This window comes from Belonocnema kinseyi, chromosome 2 (genome assembly GCF_010883055.1).
Source record: "Belonocnema kinseyi isolate 2016_QV_RU_SX_M_011 chromosome 2, B_treatae_v1, whole genome shotgun sequence".
NCBI classification, from domain to species: Eukaryota; Metazoa; Arthropoda; class Insecta; order Hymenoptera; family Cynipidae; genus Belonocnema; species Belonocnema kinseyi.
In genome coordinates this window covers 67134620-67154563 of record NC_046658.1, presented here as the reverse complement: position 1 = coordinate 67154563, position 19944 = coordinate 67134620, and the positions used below count along the sequence as shown (strand labels likewise).

At 32.8% G+C, this 19944-nt stretch overlaps 1 protein-coding gene across 2 annotated transcripts in view; it reads right to left on the bottom strand.

Moving 5' to 3' along the window:
• LOC117168416 (rho-related BTB domain-containing protein 1) overlaps positions 1 to 19944 on the bottom strand; it is a 59604-nt gene that overhangs the window by 22764 nt on the left and 16896 nt on the right. For both annotated transcript variants that reach the window (XM_033354050.1, XM_033354051.1), the window contains exon 2: positions 7102 to 7396. In XM_033354050.1, the coding sequence (XP_033209941.1) occupies positions 7102 to 7281 (180 nt within the window). In that variant the 5' untranslated portion in view covers positions 7282 to 7396. The remainder of the gene's footprint in view (positions 1 to 7101; positions 7397 to 19944) is intronic.

Genomic DNA, 19944 nt, shown 5'->3' with positions numbered 1-19944 from the left:
CAAAAGTTGGGCAAATTAAATTTGTAGCGAATCGCATTTGCGGCATCTCTCATTCAGAAAATTTTTAATTTGACCAAAAATTGGTAAAATTGCGGCTAGCCACATTTGCGGCATGTCACCCCTGTACCTGTTCAGAGAAATTTCTGAATGAGAGATGCCGCAAATGTGAATAAGCGCAAAGCTAACTTGTGGAACTTTTGTTAATTTTCTGTGGCCTTCGAATTTTTACAAATGAGAGATGGTGCAATGTTAGTTGAGTACTTGTTCAGATTAAAAATATTTCTGACGGTAAAATACAGTTGATTAAACTGACATTTTTTTAATTCATTCAATTTATAATTTTTAAAAATCGATGATCAAAAAATTCCAATTTTAAAATTTGAATGCGATGAATTGAAAAAGTTTAATGAAAAAGATCATTATTTTATAATCAGATATTGGAATCAATTTCTAGGAAGCGTCTAAATTTCGAAGGTACCAAATTTTGAAAAAATACTGAAAGCTGCTAAATTAGAAAAATGAAATATAAAAATCTTTATATTTTGTAATTTTGCATGAGAAGCCATTTAACTCGTAATATAACAATCGAAAGCATAATAATTTAAGTTTTCCTTCAAACTTCTCAAATTCAAAGTACATATCGATTTACAATAATTATTTTAAAAATCTGACGTGATAGAAGATTTCAAATTTATATTCGGATTTAACAAACATATATCTTTGTTAAAAATTAACAAAGATTTGAAGTTTCAACTCGCTAACCCCGTAATTGGTGATATTATTGTAGAAAAAATAATAAACAACGGTTAATATTTAGAACTCGCTGATTACACTCGAAGTTTTCCATGTTATTTACATGAGAAAAACGAAAAGTAAAACCTTTTATATGAGATAATTTTCTGAACTTTTAAATGAAATTCCATCATCCACATGGGGGTGAAAGATTTTGGAAATAGCGCAAAAAATCATGCACTGTTGCCAATTTATTTTACTTCTTATTTCATTACGTGGTAACACGCAAAGATGAAATTAATCTTTCTTAATTTTTACGGTTAGTAATATAGGACGATGGGATGGTTAGTTTGTGAATGGAGTGACTTATAATATATAAATTTTAATAAAATTAGCATGAATTTCCATGTTGAGAGGCTTATGAGTCAATCGCAAGGACTTGCATAAAACTCGCATGATAGTTGCACATGGTAATTTTTTGGCAAAGTGCTGAAAACACATAGGCTTATTTCTATATTTTAGAACCTTTCGCTTTTATGTCCTTTAGAGATATGTAAGTAATTTGTGTGAATTAAAAAGAATGTTTGGTTTTGCGTCTATCATAGTCTAGGCGTTAGGGGATACTGTAACAATGGTTTTAAATAGAGTAATACGCTAGATCAAAAGTAATTGAAGGTTAAATGTTCGATTACGACCGTTATGGATGTATTTACATTGTTTATTTGGCGAAGCAAGCTCGCATATGTTATAAAACTATTATGATAATATTTAAGTAATATTGGAGCTGAAAGCCCAACATAAACTATTGTATATATTTGCTTCTCAATGCTATTTTTCAAAAATAAATCGTTAGCGTAAACAATCTAAAAACGACTTTTATACAAATTAATAAAAAATTAAAATCTATTCAATATGAAGTTGCTGATTCACAAATCTTTAGTGATTTCGCACAAAGAACTTTAATATTCTTGGTTACAGATTTAAATAATTGGTTAACCCAATGTTTTCAAAACTACTGCCGGTGGCAGGGGGCTGGCACCCTAGCCGCGTAAGCCGATGCAGACACCCAGATATGAGTAGAACGCTACATTCGTTCATCAGCAACGAATGACCCTTTCATTGTTGTGACCTTAATAACATCTGCATAACTGAAATTATGAATACAATATCTCTCAACTTGGATTGAAGATATTATTCAATTTTCTATAATATTTTTAATATTTTCTCATTGTAGCATAATGAAGCTAATACACCCAATTGCAATTCTATTTGGTTGCAGTTCCGAAAAGTACTTTCTTCCGATTGATTTGAAACGAGGTATACCCACGGAGTTTAAATTCCTGCTTACGCAAATAGTGAAAACTCCCGAAAATTTGATTTTCAAGGTCAAAACACAAAAAAACGGATTTTTTTTTATTCTTTCACTATATTTTGATAAATATCGGTTTGGGGAAAGAAGTCTTATTTCAATGTTGTAGCTCTAAAAACATACCTTTTGGAGGCAGATAGCTACCCCTACGATTCGGCACAGGAATAATTTAGGTCACATATCTTCCCCTTACAAACGTCTCAGTGGGGGGAGGGGCAGGAAAGTACTCCTATGAATAGTTATATAAATAGTTCATCATCACGTGGAAGATGGGAAAGCACCTTTGTTACTGGTCAGATACCTCCCCGTTTTCAACGTTTCGTGGGAGGTGGGAACGCGTCCCTGTGACTGGTCACAGAAATAATGTAAGTCAAGCCCCTACCCTCATCGAAAGTCTCGTGGGGGGAGGCACCCCTGTGACTTGTCAAAGAAATAATGTCCCCCTTTCAAACCCTTCGTGATAGACAGGAGTGCCACAAGTCCCATTCCAAGCAGTACTACACTTTTTACACTCAAAGTCCCATATAATAACAGTTTCGGGGGGTCGCCTTTCACAGATCTTGTTACTAAATTGGTACCCTCAAAACGTAAACAGTCAGGGCCGCCTTAACCGTTTTCAATTGGAGTGCATAATATTCCGCAATATACTTGACTGTCTCTCGCCCTGCTCTCTTAGAAACTGCGTGGGCGACCAGTTCTAGTAATTACAAAACCGGACTGGCTTCTATGGGATATGGAGTTTACAAACATTTTCCTTTTTTTCTTAAACAAGAATGGTATTTTCCTAAAAACTTTGTATCACACAAAAGGTGTATTTTCAGAATAATTACTTAATTACTTAATTAATACCTAACTACTTACTTAATTACTTAATTAATTGAAAGCTTTTTTCGAGGCTTTTTCTTAAATTTCCAATATTTAATTAAAAAAACGAAAAACACCAATTTTATCATTTTTGCGGGGTTTTGACTTTGAAAATTAAATTTTCGTTTATTTTCAGTATCATTTTTGCAATCAGAAAATAAAAATACATGAGTATACAAAGCTTTAAATAAATCGGAGGCAAGTACTTTCCGGAACTTTATCTTTCGATTTATTAATGTTTGAACAAAATTTAATTTTTCTCGGTTGGTTCTAATCCTCTAACAGTGCGAAGGTCAAGCGAGGTACGTAATTTCCGGCACGAACGGCAATCAAGCGTTTTCCTAAGCTTCTTGTTTTGTGAAAAAATTTTAGGGTATGGCCGACCCAACACCCCACAATTTTTTCACAACACTAGAACCTAATGGGCGCACTTGAATGCTGTTCGTGCGGGCGATTACTTGCCTTCCGCGACTTCATGGTTAGAAGATTAGAGCTGGTTGAAAAATTAAAATTTGATAAAATATGCAAAAATTGAGTTTTAATAGGCTGCATTGGATTCATTAGATTAAATCGAGAAGATTAAAAAAGAAAGTAAGAAATCGGTTAATATATTTAATCCAGGGGTTATAAAAATCCCTACCGGAGGTGTTCTCGCGTTGGTGGCGCGGTAGTGCTTGAGCGTTCCTCCCATGACTATGACGCCTATGTTGGCGGTACCACTGCTACTGATAGGATTTTTCATGCCAGATACCACATGGGGGTCACAGCATGCGGGACGGTGGCGATGATGAGTTGCGAGATGATCAGGCAAATCTTACTTATCAAACAACTGACCAGCAAGAACATCTGCGACAAACAATAAGCAGTGGAATCTCTACTGAGACTACTGAGGATGCTTTGGCTAGCATTAGCTATTTGCAGCCAGCCACCTCGACAGAAATACCGTGGGAGAGCATCAATTGGGATACCATAATAAAAGAGGAATTTGTGCGTCTCTATTACGAAAGTGCGAATTTTGAAACGGAAATTGAAAGAGGATACAATTTAAGAACGAAATTTGCTGCAAAGTATCCTTATATACAGAAAGTCGCACTAAGAGATCTTCTCGCTAAGGTGAAGGACATTAGGACTAATCTACACGTAACAGGAGACCGAGTAATGGAGATTAAACAACAGGTTGATTTGGCGTGAAAAACAGACGACAATAAACATCAGTTAGAAGAAGCCGCGTCATATGGTCAAGCAGAAGCAATTGATGTTTTTCCTTAACCTAATGATAATCCAACATCACCACAGCCTCCAGAGGTGAATGGCCTTATACAACCAGAGGCAGAGGTTCAGCAACCAAAAAAGCCACGAAAATGGACATACCATATGAACAGAGATGTTATGAGCCTTGATTTTTTGGCAGAGAAATGTGGGCAAAGTGTGAGGAAAGAACATCATAGACTCTTCTTACTTAAATACCCACAGCTAGCCCCAAAATAAATTAGCAGAATCTGGCAGATCAGAAACGATCAATATGTGTAAACAGATTGCTTTTGGCTGTTGAAGTAGCTGCTATCAAAATGGAAGTGGAACAGCAGCTTCCCATTGATGAACTCGCTTTGGAAGACGTGGGCAACGAATACTTGATTGAACACCTCAACAGCAAGGTTGTATCCATGTATTTGAACGCAACTTAAACTGCGTTAGAGGTGCAAACTCTTGTGTACTGTGCAACTGTGGCAACCGTTAGAACGTTGGACCGCAAAAATAGGCCTGCAAATGCAGTTTTTGTCCCATCAATGGATCGAGATCCACCATGGAAGATCAGGTTGGATATGGATGTCAGCAAAGTAAGGTGCAAATTGGGTCGATTGACTCAATATAGAAAAGGAAATAAAACCGGAAGGCTGATAAACCATGTTGTTAAAATCATCCACCCTCGGCACATTTAAACATTAACACCAGCAATATTGGATGAGATTATGGACTCCCAACGGCAGAGACTTAATGTTCTTACTGCCAGACTGCTTTGGCACAAGAAAAGTATTGCACGGAGGCAACAAAATCGAAACTTTCAGACAGATGAAAGCAGGTTCTATCGTGAACTGAGTGTGAAGCAAAATAACCAGCAAGATGCCGAAGTCCCTCAATTGGAAGATATGACTAACAACTGGTCGAGTGTTTGAAGAAAAATGAACACATGCAATTTGGATGCTGCGTGGTTAAAACTGGAAAGATCCAGATCCTGACATGGTGCACAACTTCTGGTACAAGTATCTGACGAGTTTGCATCTTGCTTTGGCAAGGTGTTTTCAGAAGATCATTGCACACCCAGATCTGATGCCAAGCTTTGTGCTCCAGGGTACTACGTATATGTTATCTAAAACACCAGACGCTCAAAATCCATCTGAATTTCGATAGATAGCCTGTCTTCCGACAATTTATAAATGTCTTACAGTTATCATTTCAGATAAGGTATATTCTCATTGCGATGAGAATGACATCCTTACATAAAAAAAAAAGATTTCGTAAAAACTCACGGGGCTGTAAAGATCTAGTCACTATAGACGTTGTTGCCATGACTCAAGTTCGTAGGCATCAAAGGAACTTATACATGGCATAAATTAACTAAAAGCAAGCGCTTCCTTCCGTGCCACATGTCTGTTTGGCTGAAGGCCTAAAACTTTATAAAAACTGTCCACGCATTATTGACTTTCTAAGTCATGCGATGAGGCTCTGGGGTACAAGAATCAAGTATTTTGATCATGGACAATCAAGGATAACCAGATCAATGCGCATTACGACGAGTGTGTTTCAAGGAGACTCCTTCAGCGCACTATAGTTCTGTTTAGCGTTGAACCCCTTGAGCAAAACAATAAACAGCATGTCTCATATGTTCGGAATTCATGGTAATAAGGATGGTCATCAAGTGACCCATCTTCTGTACATGGATGACCTGAAGCTGTACGCTAGTTCAGCCCAGAAACTGCAGCAAGTAATCGATGTCGAAAAGCTGTTTTCCAATGATATCCAAATGGAGTTCGGACTAGATAAATGCAGAACTCTGCATTCAATCAGAGAGGAATTAGGGACCGCAGAGTTAGAGAACGAGTTCGAAAATGACATCGAGGCAATGGCTGCAGGCGAATCATATAAATATCTGGGTATTTTTGAATCTAAGGGTATTCAGAGTACGATAGTAAGACAATCCTAATGGCTGCCTTCACTGCGAGACACAGGTAGATTATAAAGAGTTTTCTCAACTCGGCAAACAATATCACGGTAATCAACACATATGCCATTCCTGTTCTCTTATACTCCTTCGGGCTCTTCAAGTGGCCTGATACCGACCTTGAAAAGTTAAACAGAATCGTCCGCGTAGAAATGACGAAGCACCGAATGCACAACAAAAATTCAGCATTTGAAAGGGTCGTTCTATCACGACATATAGGGGCGTTGTAGATGTCAAAAAACTGTGTGAGTCTCAAGTTACACATTTGAAGGACTATTTTAACAGCAAATGAAATGTTGCGCTTTACAGCACTATCTGTACAGCGGATCTTGACTACAAATTAGCCTTCTACTCGGATGGTGGTGTCTGTCTCGGCTGCCGGGCCAAGGTGGTCAGTAGTTTGAAAGTCAGTAGTTTAGAAAACGCTGTGATAGCGGTTAGCCTACACCGTACAAGCTAGCTTTTTCAAACGATCAATCGTTTTGGATGAAAAATTGACTCTGCTGAGGGAAAAGCGAACAGAAAATAAAAATAATAAATTACTGCTCTCCCTAACGACACATTAGCACAAAATGCCTTTTAATTTATTACACAATAATTAATTTCCTTTCTTAATTTTATTTTCATTTTCAAGTTGTCGTCCATCGACAGTCAAATGTCTTTAAATAAAAAGGAGATCCGATAGATGGTTTTCTTTCCCAAAATGAAATATTTTGTTATCATTATTATCCTTTTGAAAACAGCATTTTTCTTTTGTTCAATTAAGAATATCATTAATAAGTACTTAAGCTAATTAGTCCAAATTTCCATGTCTTGCTTATAATAATGTTATTATTTATTTTGTTATCGAAAACTGGAAGTTATAGGCTCGAAACGCATACCTATATTATGGTAGAAATAGGAGCTGAAGACTTACGTCCTTATAAATTCGGTACTGATCGATGGCCCACACCGTGGGCACGTGGGTTGTAAGCAATTGCGATAATGAAACATGCTTGTTGCAAGCGCGAGCGCATATCAGTCTGGTTTTTCCGACGGCCGTGTCCCCAACAACCACGCACTTGACCAGCTCTTGGTGCGGTTGCTCATTGTCCATCACCGGCTCTCTCCCCTGTTCATCAAATTGATCTTTTCTCGTTCCAGTTCGTGCGAAATTTTAACTGTTGCTTCTGGAACTATTAAACCTCCCGAGATCGTCCACCACATTCGCACTGTAACAAAAAAAATTTATCTGTTTTAATCATTTTTATCTTTTATCTTCTAGATGTGTGACAGACAGCAACATTTATTAAGCAAAAATACCATATTTCATAACCGGATGCATATTATTTTTCACGCGGGTAATTATTTTTGCTCCATTTTGCATGTTCGGTTGATTTATGAATGGTCTTGTCCATTTCAAGTTTTTTACATATGAAGTAATCAAACTGAATAATAATTTAAGCGCAGAAATGAAAATTTATCATGAGTTTTGGGAGTGAATCGCCGGGAAATGAACAAAAAATAATGAATAATATTCAACTGATTTATCTAAAAATTTCAGGATAAATTAACTACTTGAAGCTTTAGTACCATTTTCAAGAATGATTCCCTTAATTACTTTGAAGCCAACAATTCAAATTTTTAGTTAAAAAATTCGAACTTTAAGTAATCTAAATTCGCTGTAGTAAATTGCTGCTGAAATAAAAACGGCGAATATATTTCTCTAAGTCTCTATGCCCTTAGCTCCTATTGTTTATATCTCTATAAATATTTAAATGATTTATATAAAATCTCCTGGAGCCAAGAATATTACTATAAAGTAACTTCTGTACATATATATTTCCTATGTTTTACAAAGTGTATTAAGCAGAATAAAAAAACTTGAAAAATGTAACAGTTTTAGTAGATTAGTCGACCCGGAGCCTTGACCATTTGACCGATTTGTGCAACATTTTCTGCGTAACTCCGTTAGTTGATTATTAAGGACTAATATATCACAACATTTTTATTTATTGATTATTTTTCAAAAATTTCACTTTTAATTTGAAACATTCGATTTCCTAGTAATTTAGACTATTAAAACATTTTTTCAATTTTTGAAATACTTTTTTGACATATTTTGATATAATTTGAACACTGGAACTAGAAAAAGAAGTTTTAAAAAATCGCGTATCTGTGTGTGTGTGTGTATGTGTTTATGTAATATATTTATGTTTACCGTATCTCGAAAAGTACAAAAAGCAATAGTCATGCAATTTGTAAGATTTGTAGCCCCAATGGGTGTTCAGATCTAGTAGGATTTTGGGATAGATTGGCTAATTAGATATGTTTTTCTTTTCGTTTAGAAATTTTAAAAGAATTAACAAGGTTTATATGAGAACATTTTTTTGATATTCGAAATACAATGTTTATATATCTAATGTATTTGTTCGCGTCTACGAGACGCATTGGCCGACCTATTGTGAAAGCTTTTATGACCTATTGATTAGTACCATATTATTATTTCTGAGAAAATAGTTTATTCTGTTCGTATATGTGAAAAACTTTCTTGATATTAGGAACAATAAAGCACTACACAGTAAAAAAAAGGATCAACTTTGTTGCAGAGCATTTTGCTTCAACCATCATTTGACTCTCAAGATCATTATGATCTGTCCATTTAGATCAATTTGATCTTATTTTTGGATTGATTTGTCAGACTAAACAAAATGGTCGCCAGTTCTTGGCGCCGGTATCATAACGAGATAACCTAAAAATTGTATCTAACTGCATGTAAATGACAACTACAGTTTACAGGTGATATTTTCTAATATCAGATTTCATTATTTTTTCAACTTTTCAATTACACTACACGATCAGAAACCATAAAAAGCTTGCATATGAGCTAAAGTACTCAAAGAACATCAGCCATCTTGGTTTGAATTTATACATGATCCTGCATCAGATCATTATGATCTTCAGAGTCGATCATTCACTCCGGCCGATAAAAATTCTCCTGAATTCGGTATAGTTTTTGTTGCATATCAAAATGATATTGATTTAGGTATCATTTTGAACACTTTTGTTTACTGTGTATGTATATTTTTTCGCGTCGAATGACTAATTGAAGAACTTTCCATGAACTCTCATGATCTAGCGATAGCGGTTCATTGTTATTTTTATTATTATTATTACACCATTAACTCATTTCCCTTCCGGGGTAGGAAGGGGTAGGCTCCTTTCCCCACTCGGTGAGGAAAGGAGCAATGTGAGGAAGGGATAAAAAGTTTTTAGATTGATCCAGAATTCTCGCGTTATTTATAAAAATAACGCGTTCGTTCCGCAAAACTGCTCCGACCCAGGTTGCTGATCAATTTTTCTAGCAATCACACATTCACACATTCTCATTCACACATTCTAACCATTCTTTCCGCGGTCTACCTCTGGGCACGCTGCCATTTACTTTACCTTGATACACTTGTTTCGTTCGTCGTTCATTTGGCATTCTGTGAAGATGCCCGAATAATCTTAACCGAGATCTTTCCTATGTTTCTATTAGCGTCTCTTCTGCACCACATTTTTTGAGAATTATCTCGTTACTCACTTTGTCCATCAGAGTTTTCCCGCATATTATGCGCATGAATCTCATGTCAATCGCGTTAATTCGACTTTTATCTTTTTCTTGATAAGTCCATGTCTCGCTACTGTATAGTACAGTCGATACAAATATATAATTATGTATTGCCATTTTAGCTTTATTTGATATATTTTTAATTCTGATTAGGGGCCCTGCTCTACCAATAACTTTCTTATCTTCGTTTATGCGTCTATCTAATTGAAGACATCATGAAGACATAACGCATCCTTGTCTAACTCCTTGAATAATATCGAAACAGTCACTCAATTTCCTATTTACCCTTTCACTCGCTTTGCTACCCGTATATATTGCTTTTATAGCTTGTAGGGTCCATTCATTGACTGCATACTCTTTCAGGACTTTTCAAAGTTTACTTCTATCTACCTTGTCAAAAGCTTTTTCTAGGTCAACAAATGCACAGAAAACTTTTTTCCTACTCTCAATTTTTTTTCTATGCTTTGTCTTAAGCTAAATATTTGATCTGTACATGACTTTCCTGGCATAAACCCACTTTGCACTTCCCCAATCTTTTCTTCTGTTATTTTCATTACCCTAAGAATAAGTCTTTTAGAGTAGAGAAGAGTACCCAAATATGAGATTCCATCTCTGTTTGGCATGATTGACGGAATTCTATGGACTGAATTTAAATGTAGTGTAGGTCATTTTAAAGGAAATTTAGTTTGCCATAAGGAGCTTAAGTAAAAAATTTTATTAACATTTTTTTATGCTGAAAATACAAAAAATATAAAAAAGTGCTTTTTCCAAACTCGTTAAACTATTCTCATAATATGAGATACCCCAGGAAATAGCTAACAAAATGCAAAATAAAGTATTATTTTTAATGAAAAACTTTATTCTATTCTCTCTTTTTATTCTTTATTCTCTCTTTATTCTTTATTCTCTAGCAGTAACTTCAATTCCTTTGAATTTATCTCTCAAAAACATTCAAAAATTGCATAATGCTTATTCTTTAAAACCATGAATTAAGATTGCACTGTTTTAATATTTATAAATACAAAAATCTACGAGAAAAATATAAATGTGGGAAAATGCAAATTTAAGAGCTTGCAAATTGGTGCAATTGACAATAAAAGCTCCCAATTTAAAAATGCAAATCGTGAAGCCCTTATTCCTGTTAAGGAAAACGTAAAAGACATATAGCGTATTGGACCATGTACTTCCATGCCACTTCGTGACGGATGAAAAATTTCAAGAAAGAGAAATACGATATTTCATGTGATTGTGTAACTTAAAAAAATCATTAATTTTTGTCTTTTTCGGAATATTTATTTGATTTATGTCTGCGATTTAATGTAATTTATAATAAGAAAACATGATATGTTAATTCCTCCAAATGTTTTGTTTCTAATTTGGAATAGTTTTTAAAGTAGAAACTTTTAATTCGAAAGCCGTAATAAATTTCAGTAGATTTAAACCTATAAAGTAAAATATACTTTTTTCTCTGGTTTAACATTTTTGATTACCTAAAAATCTTTAAAATAAGTTTCAAGTCTGAATGTAATTTACGATATTTCAGTTCTTTCTTTTTTTAGACGTTTATAAATCTGACGAATTTAAGTTTTATATCATATAATTTAATTAAATCGCCCAGGAACTTGGGCATTAGTACTTTAACTTCATGGCCGAAAGATTGTGTGTTCGCATCTCACCTACTAAATTTTTATTTTTTTATTTATTAAAATAATTATAAATATAATTTCCGGATTTTATCATTGAAATTTTATATGTTTTCAACCGGTTAACTGAAGAACAAAGAAACTGTCATCCAGGTCAATATGCTATTCACATTTCGTAACTTCAGAAAAAAAATTTCTTTGATAAAAAAATCAAAAGTGTCTCACAAAGAAAACTTAACCAAAATTTGAACTTGTAAAAACTCATCGTTTATCCGATAAACTACGAGGTTTAAAAAACTTTTACTTGCTTTGAACTTTAAATATAATCGGCAAAAATTATGCAAAACAATTAATAACATTTACAGAAAATAAATTTGTTTGCAAAAGAACACGAAAAAGTAAAAAATTCATTTTTTCCGTGAAAAAAGGCATTATAAAAATTATTATTAGCCTATTTTTTAAGATTTTTAAAGAAAAATATATTGATAAAAATTTTAATAAATAAGAAATAAAATTAAAAAAGTATAGGCAGTGAGAATCGAATACACAACTTTTTGGCTACGAAGCCGAATTGCTGCTATCTGCATAGTCACTGGTCGACATGAAGCGTGTTTTGCGAAACTTTATATGACTTGTGATGAATATTTCAAAGACGATTTTCTTAAAAACGGCGAAAAATTGTATATTAATGCTTCGGCACATTAATACTCAGATAATAAGGTTTCATTACAAAAATTATGAACCAAAACGAAAATTGACAATTGTGCCGGTCTACTCTTATGGGAAGGTAAACACGGAACGTTTGGAACGATATTTTGTGTAACGGGAGGCCGCCGGGCGAGATGAGGATATGGAGTCAAATGAGACTGAATTTTCTTTCAAAATATGGGGTTTTGTTCCTCTTTTACAAAAATAACAGAAATAATAATATTGAATTTCTCGAAACCAAAAATAAATAAAATAAAACCTCTGTATGAAGGTGTATCGAAAATACAAAAGCTTAGTCTTTTCTTTTCTGGACGGGGAGGGAGGGGGGCTAAAAAGTTTTTAGTAGGTACGAAAATGCCTTTTTGAAAGTTTTAACATCAAAAAATTTTTTTTCAGTTTTCCCCATCGCGATGGGGAAAAAATGCACTTTTCTCGTTATTTTCAGGCGAAGAATTTTTTTCTGTTACGGGTGAACTTTAAAAGTTGTAAATTATGATGAGATTAGTGCCTTTGTAGTACATACCTAATAAGAGAATTGTCTTATATTCGCGAACTAAAGTTTCAGTACCCAAAAATAGTATTTACGAGAAATTGTATTTTTCTAGTTATTTTTAGGTCAATAATACCCATAATCACGACAAATTTTATTTTGTTCATTATTTTCAAGCAATATTTTTTTTCTAATATAAATGAACACGAAAAGTTGTGGTTTGTGGTGCTATAAGTGTATATGCAGTAAAGACAACATCAAACATTATCTTATGTTCGGTACTTTAAATAAGTGTGCGAATATAAGATATTTTTTATAAGGTCTGTATTGCAAAGAAAGTTCTATAATTATAATATACAACTTTTACGGTTAATTTGTATCAGAAAAAAACTGTTGTTAACCTGAAAGGAGCGAAAAAAATATAATTTGTCGTGATTTTTACTATTTTTCGGTAGTTTAACTTTAGTCCGCGAACATCAGATCATTTTTGATGAGGTCTATACTATAGTATAGACCACATCACAAACAAATAAAAATTCGCTCGAGAATAACGTGAAACATCGCAGTGGGCACGAAATTTAAGAACTTAATTGGAACGTCCTAAAAACGCTTCTTAGACGTGCAAGTCAAAAGATGTTATTCTAACGTTTTAAACACTGCTCTAAGTCAGACCAAACAATGTTCTCAAAACGATTCATGATAGAAATATGTCTTTAAAACGTCTCTGGAACATTGCATGTTTATGGAATGTTATTTTGACTGGTATGTAATTTTTCGTGATTTTGACATTTGACTGCGTTATGCGAACTGAAAGAAATTTTCTTTATTCAAATTTTCAGAAAAACATTTTTGCATCCACAAGAACCTTTTCAGGACCCTGGAAAAAAGAAGGCCAAATTTAAATTTTCTTGTGTTTTCGTGTGTCATTTTCGAAAATAGGTAAAGATTTAAATGAGAGTTGCAATATTGAGAACTATAAAAGAAAAACTGATATTCGTGGTCAGATTTTACGGTTAGTTTTCATCTCGTCTCAATAGGTGTCTCGTTTCGGTCCAGATCATGAGGCGAGATGAGACATGAGCACAATTTATAATTTTTGTATTATTATCGCATTTACTATTTTCGAAATATTTCTTTCATGAAATTGATAAATTGCAAATATTTTACTGAAGTATGACTTTCAAAGTGTTATTGGCTTTTATTTTTAAATTGATTTTCACAAACACCCAAATTAAATTGTCCATATTTGTTATAGTTTTTAATTCTGAAAATCTTTAAGGCCTGCATTGCAAATTTGAATTTTCGATACAGGAAATATATAAAATCTGAATTCGCTCATGTTTAAGATTATTAGAAAAAGCTTTTGTAAACAAATTGTTTGAAAATGTGTTGTTTCCTTCCTTTCATATTTAATTATTCTAATAAATAAGATTTTGTTGTAGGCTAGGAGTTCGAATACAATGACCTCTTAAGTATAAATTGAAAAATAATATTCAGTATGTCTGCAAAAAAAAGCAGTCAAAAATGTTTAAAGAACTAGAAATGAATTATTGTCTTTCATAAGAAAAGTTTTTTACTCGCACTGCCGTTATTTATTATTCCAAGCTAACTCAGTAAAATTGTTTGTAGGTATACATTTACTTTATAAATTAAATATCAACTATTGCGTGACAAGCGTGAATATGAAAGAAAATTGTACAATATGAGATCGCGATATAAAATGAAAATAGAACTCAATAAAGATGAAAATAAAAGATTCAACTCGAAGAATAAATCGATGTGTTATAAAGGAATACGTTTTTTTTTATTTTTTAAAAAGCTTGGTTTTCGAAATACGAGAAAGTAATGAGGTCTGTATTAAAATAAAATTTGTCCTACCTTTTTTAATTACATAATTGCTGCACTAGTTCTAAAACAACTTTTTGATTCTGGAACTAGTTTTTTAAACAACTAAAGCGTTATAAATAAATAAAAGATGCAGGTCAAATGATTGAGTAATTTTATCAAGGTGAAAAATTCATGTATAATTTATAAATAAATTGGTAATTTTTAGTAACCTTGTCGATTTGATGTCCTACTTGTTTATTAGTGTTTGATGATCGGATTAAGTTTGACTATGAGATTTGTTTGCCTGTGACAAAAACAATAACAAAAAATAGTTTTCAGGCATAAACTGAGAATATAGGTGGTAAATTTATCTCTGATATATGCAAAATGTCATTCAATTAGTGAATGCATTTTTAATTTTTACACATTTTAATATTCTTCATTTTTATATTTTATAAAATAAAATCTTAAGAATCACGGTTTATGTTAAAAAGTAATTCTAGGATCTAGATAAAATAATCTAAATCGCGTAGGCTGTAGGGTGTATACAAACTATTGTGATTGCATCGCAAATTTTGTACCAAGGTTTCCGTGTGGCTGGTGTAACGTTAACATTTTTTACTTCGACACCGCCAAAAGCATTTACAATAGATTTTTTTAGGGAAAATAAAAGATTAAGCTTTAAGGAAAGAATGGAATTTCATGTCCCCTTTCTAATTAGTAATACGAGCAAAGGTATTTCTTTATATCAATGAGATAATTCGTTACAAACTGCAATGTTTTTTACCAAATTATTTTAAATGGATAAAATACTTGATAGATATCTCATATTCAAGTACACGAATGTGCTTCTAAGTATCGACCCAAAAATATCGTGTAATTTGATAATTATGATACAAATGACCAAAATCTTAAGGTTTTGGACAATTTCCCATATATTATTCTAAGAAATTCCTAGTATGATATAAGAATTCAAAATTTAAAGCACGAACTGTTTATTCTAATTGTAAAGAATCAAAACCATTTCTCTGGAAATTAAAGTGAACTGCAGGTTTTTAAAGTCATTCTAAACAACGAATTCTTTGTATAACTTATATTTCAAGTTGAGTTGAAATGTATCCTGAAACTTGATATAAGAGATTGCTATACGTTTTAGATTTATTTTTATGGAATTGTAATTTTACATTGTATTTGTACATATTTATTCTATGGAAATAATCAAAGAAACTTTAAACTATGTATTCTTGAATTGTTTATTAGTTTAGTTTTAACAGATAATCTTTAAATAACTAAAAAAATAGATATGTTATTCTATTTTTCATGGTAGGCTGGTATGAGCTTTTGAGACAAGTATCGTTCTTAGTCGATTAACCTAGATTTTTTCAGAGTTTTGTTAAAGAAGGGAAAGAAAATACATATACTGTAAAGATTTTTCTATAGAAATATGCACAAATTGAATGCATCTCCGTATAAAATTCACATAGGTTCTTTATAATGAAGACCAGATTTAACGATCATCAGGAATAAAATATTTCCAGGACTATATAGAATAATAAAATATATATCATAGTCGACTATATATGTAACATTGCGTATTGATTTGACCCGAGAACCTCCCTTATATTTAGAATCGAGCATCTACAACCTCAACCTCACCTTAACCTTGAACGAACAAGTGGATGGATAACTTTTGAACAATTACTGAGATTTCTCGATTTACTGTTTCTGATATTAATGGCCCAGTTTGCACGCTAGTTTGGGAATGAGTCACGTTTTCTAGGACTTGAAATATGGTAAAGTGGGAAAAATAAAAATGTTAAAATCAGTAGCAAATTGGAGAATTTGAATTTCTAGTAACCATGTACAAAATTCTACAAAGAAAATGAATTGATTTTTTTGGATGATTCGAAATATAAAGCAGTTGGACATTTTTGAATATCATCTTAAAAATATCTCACAAAGTACACAACTTTGACTTCTGTAAAATATAATGCAGTTATTCCGGTGAATCCGTTATTTCATTTACACGTAATTCCATTTTTGTAAGTCTTGCACGGACTTTAAGGCATTCGTAGTGTAAGAAAAAAAGAAGCAATTCAAAAAGTGTGATAAACTCAGTTTTAAAAACTACTTCTTCTAGCTCCTACTATTTTAAACTAAAGCAGTGAACTTGATGAATCAGTATTTTGAATTATCACTGATGAATTAGTGTTTTTCCGACTGTAAGTGGGCGAACTAGTAAATGACTCAACTAAAACAGCGTTACTAACATACCAATGACGCCAAATGATAGATCTAATCAGTGATAGAGCGCTTTATGCGGTCAAGACATGAACGAGAGTCGTCTGGTACGCACGTGTCGCCGGTAGGGCTCCTGGCTACTTAGGTTGGACTTTAATGAGTTTAAAGTAGTCAGGCTCCTGGAAAAGCTAGTTAAAGCTATGTTGATTATTTTTTTGTGAAATTTGGAATTAAATACGAAATTTTGCCAGCATAGTAACTAATTAAGTTGGGTATTAAATTTTAATGGAGAATAATATAAATAAAATGGTTTTTATATAATAATAAAATGTAAAATTATATACTGATTTGACTCGATCCGAGTAAAAGTCATTTTTCACGCTCAGCACTCGACTGCATGTCGAAAAAGGAAATTTAACCTACGAATACACAGGGAACAGTATCAATTTTTGAAATTTCGTACACTTCCCGATTCCAGCAGAAGCTGTTAGCCAACTTTGATCAACGCCCACACCGTTCTCGTCATATTTTACCTCGGTATATTTTGCTTAAATTAAGCTCAAATACCCTGGAAGGAGTTTCAAATTTTATTTTCTGTCTCCAAAATAGTTTTTCTAACAATATTCACGTGTTTTAAAGCCAAAATTAACCATTTTTATAGCCCAAGAAAGACCATTCAATAAAATCCCATGTTTTTTACACGACTTTAAACAGTGCTAATTCTAATTTTAGCCTGGAAAAGGCTCCTAAGAAATATATTATGTGAAAGAAGACATATTTCTCCGTCAAAAAAAACAACTAATTTCAATGATTTTTCATCAGAGTGGTCCAATAGCCGGACTGCTTTAAACGAAGCGTGCGACTGGCTACTGGTATACTAAGTAACCAGTGAACTAGTGACTGATTGTCAGTGACACACTTCAGGCTTTTTCAAACAGTGAGATGTGACTGGAAATCAGTACTAAGGCGGAAAAATATTCATTTGTTTTATAAAAAAATGTATAAAATAAATGAATATTTTATATAATACCTTACACTATATATAAGCTAATAAAATTATTAAAATTTGAAAGTTTCTGTTAGTTTTATCCAGTCGAAAATATTACACTGCAAAAAAAGATTTGTATAAAATTACAAAGTTTCGGAAAATTACATATTCTATCATTGTAAATATCACACACTTCACTGTGTGATTTTACAAAAGTATGTGAAATTACATCCTCTAGCGATGTAAATAAAAGGACCCTCGAACAGCAGTGTAATATTACACACTCGATAAAAACAAAAATTACACATACCCTCGTACGAACTTTACATTCAGAATGGAAAATTCAGTCGCAGCGTGTAAAAATACCATGCGTCGGTAAAATCAATTTCCTGTGATTGAAAATCGCATCGAGATTTTTAATTTTAGTTTTACCAAAGATCTTTAATTTTGCCCTGGCGGAAAATTTAACATTTTTGATTTATAATTAATTTAAAATTTAGAATAATTAATCATATAATATGTGAATACGAAAGCGTCTCTCGTGTTCGTCGTTTATCGATGCCTTCATCCTTCAATTTTGGAGCATTTTTATTCTTAATGTGAGGAAATTGACAGCTATGTTCAACTTTTTTGACAGCTTTCACATAAAAATAGACCGAATTCGAGCTATTCCTATTTTGCCTTTTACATTTTCTGCTATTTGAACGGAAAAAATGCGGTTATTAAAAACGTATATTTTATATTTTTGTTACGGAATATTTAAACATCAAAAAAAGACCCATAGTATCTTATGTGTTTTAGGTAAGTGGTAACGTGTCCGGCTCGTATCGAATGAATTGGAATATCACAACAGAGTCGTGAAGTCCGATACACGAGGGTCCTTTTATTTACATCCACCAGAGATGTAAAATTCAATATATTCTTTTTACAGTGTATGTATAGTTTATATATAGTGTGAAGTATTATATAAAATATTCATTTGTTTTATAAATTTTTGTATAAAGCTAATGAATATTATATATAATACTTCACACTATATAGAAACTATACATAACATTTTCGACTGGGTAAAACTAAAAGAAACTTTCAAATTTTAATAATTTTGATGTTGAAATCTTTAAAAATAGCATGATCAGAAAATCTTATTTGAAAATTCACTTAAATCCAATTGTGAAAAGCGCCATATCTGACTGTTGTGAAATTTATGATATTTACGTTTCCTTCTGATTGTAACCTTCCAAACACAGTGGGCAAGAATGTTCCAAGACGTTTTTAGAACGTTCTAAAAGCGTCCTAAGCCAGTACAAATAACGTTCTAAAAACATACAATGTTCGAAATACATTTTTAGGACGTATTTGGAATATTGGCTGTTTTTTTGGCCTGACTTAGAACGTTTTTTTGGACATTCTAGAAACATCTTTTAAATCGTACGTCCTAAAAACGTCTTTGGATGCTCTACAAACATCTCTAAATTTCGTGACCGCTGGGAATATAAAAAACGTTATAATATGTTTAATTATATTGTAAATGCTATACGTTTTGAATTTATTTTTAATAAATTAAAATCAAAGGAAAGTCTTATACTTTAAAGAAATTGACCTTCCAAAAGTATCAAGATGCTTGAATTTTAGATAAAATTTTTTTCAAATACACTGCGCATAAAATTCAAAAAATTGACATTAGATTACAAAATAACTTTAAAGATATTCAACTCCTGATATAAGCACCCTCAGTTCACGAAATTCCTAGAATTAAGTCCTCGACATTTTGATGATGTGAGGACCACAGGTACAAGAGAGAGGTGATGCTCAGTTATGCGTGACAAACAGCATGTGGGCAGTACTCTCAGCGCATTAGTTGCGTCAGCGGTTAGCATGCGTGTAAATTCAACAGAAGTGGTTTGTGCGAACGTACCTGCTTTACCTTTATACTCACTCGCTTTATACTGAAGGCCACTGCTAACTATGCTCGGAACCGTTCTTATATCGGGAGTTGAGTGTACTTCATTTTTTAGAAAAAAACTATTTGAAGAAAGTATAGGAACCCCTATTCAAACAACTTTATGACTCTAGTGGCGAACGAAGTATCTATCGGACAACTGATGGAAATTAAATTTCCGGTTTCTAACAGAGATATTTTTTACTTATAGTTTTTGAAAGCTCCTTTGATTTCACAAGGTAAAAAAACAATTTTAAATATGCAACGACAATCTGAAAGTTTAATAATTATGTAAAATTTGTTGAAATTGAAATAAGCCATAATTTTAAAT